Source organism: Cyprinodon variegatus, unplaced genomic scaffold (genome assembly GCF_000732505.1).
Source record: "Cyprinodon variegatus isolate N-32 unplaced genomic scaffold, C_variegatus-1.0 Scaffold1366, whole genome shotgun sequence".
Taxonomy (NCBI): Eukaryota; Metazoa; Chordata; class Actinopteri; order Cyprinodontiformes; family Cyprinodontidae; genus Cyprinodon; species Cyprinodon variegatus.
Window position 1 is genome coordinate 29,805 of NW_015151819.1, and position 10,829 is coordinate 40,633.

At 40.8% G+C, this 10,829-nt stretch overlaps 1 protein-coding gene across 1 annotated transcript; it reads right to left on the reverse strand.

Moving 5' to 3' along the window:
- Positions 1-6,185: 6,185 nt before the first annotated feature.
- On the reverse strand, positions 6,186-9,246 carry LOC107103041 (regulator of G-protein signaling 18-like). Its single transcript, XM_015402555.1, has 4 exons — positions 9,135-9,246; positions 8,810-9,055; positions 8,116-8,279; positions 6,186-6,243 (listed from the first exon to the last, which is right to left on the reverse strand). Exons 2-4 carry the CDS (start codon positions 9,015-9,017, stop codon positions 6,232-6,234), a joined length of 384 nt encoding a protein of 127 aa, XP_015258041.1. The 5' UTR covers positions 9,018-9,055; positions 9,135-9,246; the 3' UTR covers positions 6,186-6,231.
- Positions 9,247-10,829: the final 1,583 nt, after the last annotated feature.

Sequence of the window (10,829 nt, forward strand, 5' to 3'; positions counted from 1 at the left end):
CCACATTACAATATATAGTATAGGATTAACATAAGACTTCCCAGAGGGTCTCTAAAGGGTCTCCCATGGCAAACAGATCCAGAAAACCCCAGGCTGATTGACATTACATTTTTCGACCTGCAGGTGCATGTCCTGGACACTCAGGTGAATAGAGGGGCGTAGCAGTCTAACAATCACCACCTAGGGGTACCTGAATATAGAGTAAGCCGAACAGACTCGGAAGGCCAAAGTGAGTAGTGAGGGCCTTACATTAAGGGATGCTGTAAAGCTTTAAAGAGACTTATTCAGCCTGGTTGGCTTGTGGGACCCCTAAGGCAGCAGGCAGGCACTATAAGGCAAAGTATGCCAGTGCCTGGGTCATCACAGAAGTAAAAACTTAGCCCTGGAGGCACTTTGTCTCTCATCTGGCCTGTGAATGTCTCACCCATCAAAACTCCGGGAGTCTCTGCTTAGACTGCTGCCTTGGCGACTCAGTCCCTGAGAAAGCGGAAGACGACAAGCTATATCTTCTTTCTTTAAAAGAAGATCGAGCAAAAATGCATAAAACAGAGTCAACATTGAAACAAACAACAGCATCTTGTTCTTTAGAATTAAAATTATAGATTGTTGTAAAATCATTTGATAAAATACTTTAATAGAGAGGGATGATTCTTGGCTGTATTATTGTATTTAACCAGTGTGTTTTTCTTCCTCTGGATCTTCCACCAGAACGAGACATCATCTACTCCTCAGTGAGGTAATCTACCAGTCCAACATTTGACCTCCAGTTGCTGCCCTCTGATTGTTTCATCCATCAGTCTTTACTTCAACATATATTCATGTAATTGCTTAAGTCAGGTTGTCATTGTGTTTTAAGAGCATTTCTCTAGAAATAAATGGTTAAAAGTATGAAGTGTCACCTTGACTATTATCACAGCCGTGAGATCACACCTCCTGTGGGTTTCAGAGAAACAGTACAAAATAACTGGTGTGTTTCTGTGTGGTCATCTCTATCTGAAGCCGCACCAAACAGCAAGCAAAGAACAATAAACCGCAATCTAACAAAGGCTTCAGTGGAAACTTTTAGAGAAGAACCACTAGCAGCTGAAAGTGTCTGTCTTCATTAACATTTTAAAAAACTTGTCTTTCTTTTTCATTGTATATCTTATCTAAATATGTCACCAACTAATCTTGCCAGCCAATTCCAGCCGTTTCAAACTCTCACATGTACAAAACTCATGGCTGCAAGGCACCTTCAACCTGGGCAACGCACCGCTCCACACAAGCACGGCATTAATCAAGGCACAGGCAGGCACCCATGCAGAAAAACACCCTGCTGTTGTGGGAGTTTACAAGAATATTATGAATATATTAAATTACTTTAACTGGAAGTTATAGATAATTAATAGGTCATTTAAATCCAAGGTAAAAATAATTAATTATTATCAGTTGAATGATTATAACAGTAATTTGCTTACTGACAAGGGTTTTTAGCCTCTTACCTACAGTAAAAGTTGTAACTCCTGAATCCAGCTGTTAAAAATCCAGTTGTCTTTCACCAATTTTGTAATTTAGGCTATCGCTCTTAGCAATTCTATTAATCACTGACCAAATAAATGTGTCTCTGTGCATTCGGATGTTACTGAGAGAAGAGTGAATCCAGCCTGAGAGGTAAATCATTTACTGTGTAAAATGAATACTAAAGACCACGGGTTAAAATACAATGGTACCTTTATTAGCTTCAATTACACAGCATTAATATGTAATAATAAAGTAAACACTAAAAACTACTGATAATAAGCAAAATTAAAGAAATAAAAGGGGAAGAGGGGTTTAAGAATCCGTTCAAAGTCTGAGGCATGTACGGAGTTTAAGGCTTAATGCAATGAAAGTACTTGTACTCGTCGTCTCCCGCTTTATCCGGAACCGGGTCGCGGGGGCAGCAGACTAAGCAGAGACTCCCAGACTTCCCTCTCCCCAGACACCTCCTCCAGCTCTGTTGGGGGAAGCCCTAGGCGCTCCCAGGCCAGCCGAGAGACATAGTCTCTCCATTGGTCCTGGGTCGTCCCCTGGTCCTCCTCCCGGTGGGACGTGCCTGGAACACCTCCCTAGGGAGGGGTCCAGGGGGCATCCGAAGAAGATGTCCAAGCCACCTCAACTGACTTCTCTCGATGTGGAGGAGAACGGGCTCTACACTGAGCCTCTCCCGAATGACCAAGCTCCTCACCCTGTCTCTAAGGGAGAGCCCAGCCACCCTGCGGAGAAAGCTAATTTCAGCCGCTTGTATCCGGGATCTCGTTCTTTCGGTCATGATCCAGACTTCATGACCATAGGTCATTATTCATTTTCACCTTAAAACTGAATTAAACTTCATTGTTTTTATTGCAGTTAATATGTCTGCGTAACAATTTATTCACATTTTATCTGCTGCTATTTTTTGAGGACACTTTCCTTGCCAACCGCAAAAAGGTGGCTTGTCCCCTTCAGGTTGGAGAAGAGTCCCTGCCTCAAGTGGAGGAGTTCAAGTATCTTGGGGTCCTGTTCATGAGTGAGGGAAGAATGGAGCGGGAGATCGATAGACGGATCGGTGCAGATCGGTGCGGATCAGTGCAGCTGCTGCAATAATGCGGAAGCTGCACCGGTCTGTCGTGGTGAAGATCTAGCTAAGATAGGCTTGGACTTATTGCTATTTTCAAAGTTTTGTATTCTGAGTCTTTGTATTAAATATGTATCTTGTTTTTCAATATATTCATTTAGTTTTCATTTTATTTCACGGGTTTTATCTAATTTTTCCTCATCTAGCAAGCTTTCTAGTAACTTAACCTTTTCCTCTAATTCCTGGATCTTTTTTTGTTCTAACTGTTTTTATGAGATGAGAATGAAATAATTTTACAAGGGTTTTGTTGTATTCTGTTGTATTCAACCTGTCTATTTTTCCATTTAGACCATAGTTGAGGTCACCCCCAATAATCAGATAACAGTCCCTGTGCTTTAAAGGTGTGAGGAAAAGTTTGTGGAACAATGAGGGGTCATCAACATTTGGACCATATATGCTGACAATACACAACTTTTGGTTATGAATTTATATTTTAATTATGATGAATCTGCCTTCAAGATAAATAATTTTGTCTAATAAAGTAAAACTGAGGTTTTTGTGGATTAAAATTGCTACTCCTCTCTGTCTAGAGTTATAGCAGGCTGCAAACACATCAGGGAACTCAGGGGAATTAAGATCACTTACAGTTGCCGCTGATTTATGGGTTTCTTGAAATAAGACAACATCTGCTTTTAATCTTTTAAATATGCTTAAAGCAGAACAGGAACAGGCAGGCTGAGAGGTCAACAGGTCAGGAAATAAGAACAAAAACGGGTTCGTTAGAGAACTCTTCCCAAAGGATCAAGCTGGAGGTTCAGATGAGTTCTAATTAGAAACTGGCGAAGCTAGACAGGAGAATGAAATGAGTAATCATGTCATTCATCAGTGCCAATATCATGATAGAGTAGGTGCAAAATATGCATGTGTCACAAGGTGACAGGAGCTGCCTTTTATCTAGCAGACTGTTGTGGCTCAAATTTCTATGTATTTGTGTTTTGGTATTTTAAGTAGATTTTTATTATGCACTTGTGTTTATATTATCTAAGGTTTTTTATTGGCCATGAATATATGGACAAAGGTGCCCAGCTCCCCCTTGTTTTATTCCCCTCCCTTCTCCCATTAGGTACAGCTGCCCAGAACGGTCCAGCAGTGGAGTGAACAACTGTTTTTCAGTCACTTAAATAAGTCCATATTAGTAACCCCGTCCATGCTTTTGCAGACTTCCAAAAGCCTTTTTTTTATTAGATGCAAGCCTGGATGGAATGGAAGCGGTCCTGTCACAAGTGCTAGAGGAAAGGGAACAGGTCATTGCTAAAGCCAGCAGAAGTCTGCTGCCAACAGAAGGGGATGACCTGAACTATAGCTCTTTTAAACTCAAACCTCTTGCTCTTAATTCGGATGTCAGAGAGAAATTTAACCACTAACTCGTTGGAGCTAATAGATCAGCTTTCACAGACTACAATCCCCTGGTTCGCCTAAGAACAACAACTCTATTGAATAAAGGTAGATAGCACAACTGGCCATGAATGCAGACTTACTGTCTAGATTGCCTCAGGACATGGACCTGTCAAGTTTTTGCTGAAACCCTGAAGACTGCATAGGCATTACTCATTAATTGAGTCAGCAGAAAGATCCTATTCTATATTAGAAAGTGGTCTGCAAACTGCCTCCAGTGTATCAAGAGTAAATACCAACCCTTTCACCCAATTGAAAGCTCATACCTGCTTGAAACAGTGGCTACTGACTACTTGTCTTTGGGAACCAGAGGACTATTAACACTATCAACATTTTCACTACAACTGGGTTGTACCCACTTGGGACCAGATAGCAGTGACCACTGTCAAAGCCTTCTGGAGGAATCTCATCAAGATCTCTCTCAGTCTCTCATCTCTCTCCTTAGGTTGCTCGCTTCACCCATCTCTCTCGACCATGGAATTGCCAGCAGAAGCACAGCGCAGTCTTAATATGTGAGATGACAGATCAGTGAAAATGTGGTAAGGTTGTCATCTTTTTTTGAACTGATACATTAACAGTTCTGATTCCTCATGCCCAAATGTGTGACCCCACTAAATCTCTTAAGATTCCAAATCCCATCCCATGCAGGTGGGCTTGGCAATTTTGAGTTAAAGCTGGTTTGTGTGAAATATAGTGATGAAGTGTGTCTGTTCTCATTCTACAGGGTTGAAGGGAAGGCCAGGAGAGATAAAGATAAGTGGTTGGAGCTTCCTCATCCTCCCTCACAGCATGAAGGAACAAAGCTGTCGTGAAATGTTTCATCTGGCTAGTGAAAGATGTATGTCCTTGATGGAATGAAGTCATTTTTCTTGGGAATAACCAGTGTTTGTTTGTCCGAAGGTTCTACTTATGCAGGGGTGAAAAACCACCCCAGCAGAGCCTCACTGACAGTTGTACGGGAAGTGTTGTCTCTCCGTCTGCAGACGTAAAATAAATGTGTCCTTCATTGCCCCGTGTCTGTGTCTCAGTTCTCCTCTATGACTTCAATATCCACCATGTGTTGGATGACACAGTCTGCAGTTTAAACACTATGCAATTGAAATGCATTAGCCTGGCCAATCAAACTGACATGGTGTATGGATGGTGCTTTTTTCCAGCTCTACTTAAAGATGGGACTAACTAAGTCAGTCTCATTAGGTTAGAAGTAATCAGATATCTAAGGATGTTACGCAAAAACTTGCAGCAGTACACAGCAGAATTTTTTGCTGTATCTAGAAGTGATTAATAAGGCAGTTAAAACAAAACAGTTACTGATAATAACAAAAATCTTTGAAAAGATTTAGGAAGAAAATGAGGATTATTTCATTGTATTGCATTGTTGTATGGATGACGGATGTCATTTATTTTACTAGTTCCTTAAAACACTTCAGAACTAATTTCCTTGTGTATGCAGAGAAAAAGCATTTAGACTAAGAGACAAAGATAATAATTTGGTTGGTTACATTTATATGAAACACCTTCTGAAACAGAAGTGTTAATGAATTCAGACCCTTTTAGCTCCCCACGCCCACTGTGGTTCTTCTCTGGAAATTTCCACTGCTGCAGTCTGTGGTTTATTCTTCATAGCCTTTGCTCTACAGATCAGTGGTGCATCAGGTAGCAACAACCACAAAGCAACACATCAGTTATTTTCTGTCAGCTCTCTGAAACTCACAGACCCACAGGAGACATGAAACCAGAGTTCTCACATCTGTTAATAGTCCAGATCATACAAATACTTTAAATAAAGTATTTGTATATCAATCATCCACTGAAGAGATTAATAACCCTTTCATGATCTCAACCAAGGAGCTAATGTGTTTGCTAGCTTTGGTAAAATTGTTTCTGGATTGGTTGGTTTGCAAACTAAGAAACAGTGAAGGACAGATTGTTGCCATTGAACTCATTGAATTTTGGTGGTGATCTAGTTTGATTTTAGGAATTTTCCTAAAGATTTCTTTGTGAGAGAAAGTAGCTTCCTGGTGGACGTTTCTGCTCTCCAAGTGCTCTAGTTCTACATAGAGAGAAATGTTCTAACAGCAGGATGATAGAAACATGAATGTAGAAGTAAACAGAGTCTGTTGGATGAAGCAGTCAGAAGGCAGCAGCTGGAGGTCAGAGGTCAGACGGTGGACTGCCTGAGGAGTAGATGAGGTCTGGTTCTACTGGAAGCTCTGCAGAACATCAACACATTCTGGTTAGAAGGGGAAAAAAATGAAGGGTAGACAATAACATGTGAGACTAAAATAGTTTGATTAGATAAATGTATTAGAACAAAGCTATCTGTGTTTCTTTATACTACATTCACACCTAAAGCAGCAAGAGCGTGCTGCTTAACTTTTGATGCTTGTGCAAGTTTAGTCCTGACGTGCGGCTGAAGCGTCTTTGCGGCACTGGCTGCGCGGTCAAAAAAGTGGGTCTGATTCACATTGGGCGGAGCTACCCTATACTTTCTTTGCCTGTAAGAATGGCAGCTATATTTGCTGTGATCAGTGGGAATAAAGTAGTTTTAATATGTTTTTAAGTGAGAAGGTCCACATTAAAACTTTATCTGTGCAGTCAGATCATCAAGATTACGATTCTGCCTTCAAATATTATTTCTCTTTTGGAGCCACTCAGACCCCCATATACCAGCGGTGCGCTGTCAGTAGGAATCCCATTCAACAGCAGCCTCTGGCCCAGTTGCCTCTTCTCGGTTTGCCGCAGTGGCTGGAGGGCATTTTTTTAATGTACTTAATCCAAACTGCAGGCACCAGGATAATAAAAGTTAACTTGTTTCGCAGGCAGATTTCGGCATTTTAAGTTAATTTAGGCGTTAATAAACTGTTTCAGAGGAGTGATCATAGGAATCCGTATCAGCAGCGATGTGTCTGTCAACTCCAGCAGCAGCTGCGTTTGCATCGCGTTGTGCGTCAGATGCTCAAATGCTCAGACACGCAGCACCTGCTGCTCAAAACACGCTGCAGGACCTTATGCTGCGCAGTGATGCGCGTCAACCATTAACTTTGCATGTAAACTAGCTGCTCCTTTGCTGCTTGCAGTGTGAACATAGCATTATTCTGGGGGTCTCTGCTCCCGTCATTCAAGACCTCCCTTCATGATGGGTGGGGCTGCCTTGGCCTCTATAAGCTGAGGGTTCCTGGTACTTCCTGCCCTTTGGTGCTCAGTTTCTTCTACAATTTTCACTATTATAAATATCTAAACTCCTGCATTGGACAAGTGAATGCCTTGAACAAACAAATTGATAATGGAGTACCCAAAATTGTATTCAAGTAAGAGTAACACTTCTTTTTTCTACATTTATTTTTTCCTGGGGAAAACAAAATGTACATGTTGAAATAAGAAAAAATAAAGAAATTGGTAAGAATGCATTTCAAGTCCTGAGAAACTGGTTGATCATTATATCTGATTTAATGTTTTTAATGATGTAGTCAGACGTGCATATTATGGGCACATTCTGGTATTTTAAACAAAAAACAAAGCAATTTCATTAATCCTTATGATGAGAATAGCAGAAATGTTGGGACAGGGTAAATAACTGCCTCTGACAGTATGTGGTTCCACTGTGTATTCACCTTTTAGCAAAAAATATTACTCAATATTACTCAAGTACAAATATCAACACTTTAAAATAATAGTATTCAAGTAAACATGAAAAATGCAATATAGAAAAATCGCCCCTAAAAGTATATTTCTTTCCAATTGTTACTCTAGTAAATGTAACTAGTTACTACCCCCTTCTGCCATAAAACAATTAAAAAGGTTAAACACTAGAAAGGGAACCTAGTTCCAACCTAAATTGATTATTTCCATTGCAATCAAGAGTTTGCATTAGGTTTTTCCAAAATGATTTATTTACAACTGTTTAAATTGTCAACATTAGGTTTATATGTGGGTTTAGTCCTCACCCACAGACATGTTTCTAACAGGGACTCCATGTTTCAGCTTGAACGGATCAGAACACTAGATGTTCTCTGATCATTTTCAGCTCCTGATGCAGCAGAAGATCTCTGCAGCTCTGCAGACATGAACATGTCCCCTCCTACCTGCTTGGAGGCCTCTGCTTCCATCAAGGCTGTAGAAATAGATCTGGCTTTGGACAGCAGCTCTGTTCCTGGATCAGTGGTTCTGTATTCACAGACCGACCAGAACTTGATGTCTTCCTCCCTGAACTCTGTCCTGAGGAACTGAGAGAAGGTTTCCATCCCATCTGACAGAAGAAAAACACAATGAGAGAAACACTGTTAATGCTGAGAGATGAACAACAGAGAGATGAGAGGAGATCTAACTGGGTAAGACCCATATCCAACATCCTGCAGACACAGATGCTCCAACATGATTTAAGTCTTATGAGGGAATAAATTGAGGCAATAGTTCAAATGCATGACGTTCTTTGTTCATCCAAATAATTTGGGGAAATGGAAAAGAACAGGTTTAACATAAAAGACATAAAAGATTTATGAATCAAGAAGTTTTTGGTTAACCTTTTGAGTTTTGACGATTGCACTTAATCAGTAGAACCAGTAGAACCAGAACACATGGGCACAGAACAGAAAACAAGATGGCAGGAAGAGATAATGCAGATGCAGCTGGAGGAGGAGGAAGAGGTGTGGTTGCAGGATCATAGGTGGTGGCTTTCCCTTAAATAAAAACATTTCTTAAGATACCATTTAGTCAGTAAATGATGAGACCTAATGAAATGAGTCAAGGAACAAAGAGATGAAGATTATTGATCCTGACCTTCAACAGAGATCCAGCTGGATGGAGACTCTCCATGACCACTGATGTTACACCTGTAGAGGCCTTCATCAGAGCTGGTCACATGCTGGAGGGTCATGTGACCTTTGGGCTCAGTCCTGATGAGGGAGCCATCTTTATAGAAAGCAGCTGGGAGGTTGGAGGGAGTGGTCTTTGTTAGACAGCTCAGAGTGACGTCATCTCCCTCCATCACAGGGAGGACAGGACTCTGCAGGATCACTGATCCACCTCAACACAGAGACAAACTACAGCATTTCATCCATTTCCACACAGCTTCATCAACACTAACTCCACAGTCTGATCTTACCAGTGACAGTGAGCTGGATGCTGCTGCTGGCTGCTCCCTCTCTGGACCAACACCAGTAAACTCCACTGTCATGTTCTCTGATGCTGCTGGTTTTGCAGGTAGAACCTTCTTTTCTCCACCATCCATCTTCACACTGAGTCCTGGTTCCTCTGGTTGTGTTCCTCCATACAGTCCATCCAGCAGAGCTGCTGTTCTCCTCACAGCTCAGAGACACAGAGTCTCTAGGAAAGAACTGAGATCTGCTGGGACTCACAGTCAGAGCAGCTGGAAGGACTGAAAATAAATATACAGTTTCAAAAAAAAAAAAATATTGCTTTGCATTAAAAGCTGGAATAAGAAATTCTCATAAACATTATAGACTTGTAATGTATTTTATGACCTTTCACAAAATACTGAATAAGTTGGTATAGTTGGAATTTGTCCCTAAAAATCACTCAAAGCATCTCAGTGAAAATGTTTCTAACCTTGGTTTGTTCTGGAGCACAGCAGGAAGCTCAGACCTACAGAAAACACATTTAGACGCATTTAAATCAAAGTTAATATTTAGAAGCAAAGATTCTGGAGCCATTCATGGAACAGTTTTACCTTTTTGTTCCCTTTATATTATCTCTAAGCTGTTTTAATGTGTTTAGCTCACAGGTTAAGATGATCTTTCATCTTGCACATTTCACCTCTTTCATTAACTCAGTCTAACTTGTTTCTCCTCCTTCTGTTCCTCCATCAATCATCATCAGAGCAGCCAGTAATAATCTTTCTAACTCAGATGTTCTGTACTTACAAAGCAGCAGGCTCTGAGGTGTTTCCTTCATGGTTCCTCTCACTCATCTGACGGCTTTTCAGCTCTGGCTGAAAACACATAATGTAGTCCGCCCTCTTCCTTTACGTATAGTGGGTTGGTTTTTCACCAGAGCGCTGGGACTGCTAAGATTGATAGTGTTGATAAAAGGGTCTCTAATGGCATTTTATTTAACAAACTCATGTCTTGCTTTAAAATACTATAAAAAGTTTATTTCGGGCCAAAGAAAGAGTATAATTTTTTTTAAGACTTTTGTTAACATTGTCCACCATAGCTGCCCGAGTTTGACCAATCTGCTCTTCAACCAGCACCAATTCATGATGAACAAAGAAAGATACCCCTGACATATCCTTAGACTAAGGGTACATCAAGATGGTTTGTTTACGCTATTTAAAGGACTCTTAGGATGATTGAAACAGCCTTCAGTGCAGCGCTGGGACACAATCGGTCTACAAACATGACCTTCTAAGGATGCAGCCCCTCAATTGGGATACAGCCACAGTATCTGTGATCGACAGCATTTACCGGAGCTAAGAACACAAAGTGTATCTTCATTGAGCCTCCATTTACACCTGGGACCTACAGTGAAGAAAATAACAATTCCCCTAACGACTCCCCTTTTCAGAGGCATAGGCCAGTATTGGGTATTGCAGTGGTGGTTAGTAAGTGGTGGACCTGTTTTTTCAGTTCAATTTGCATGTTTGAAAGCCATAACAAGTTTGTTGATTAATTCTATGAATCTTAGAATTCAATGCTGTTCCAGACATTTTGAATTGAAAAAGCTTCCTAGATGGTAAGCTTAACGTCTTCAAACTTGGAAAACAAAGTCCATTGGATTGTTTTTTTTTACTTTTTAGGAAAGACTGTGACCTGGATGACTGAGAATCTTCTCCAGCATA

What these genes read in the sequence shown, in the direction of transcription:
- LOC107103041 (XM_015402555.1), bottom strand. Translation starts at nt 9,017, where the DNA reads ATGGAGGGAGATGACGTCACTCTGAGCTGTCTAACAAAGACCACTCCC. An exon ending in CAGCTGGATCTCTGTTGAAG is followed by an intron (nt 8,280 to 8,809) that starts GTCAGGATCAAT and finishes TTCTTCTGTCAG; the next exon opens with ATGGGATGGAAACCTTCTCT.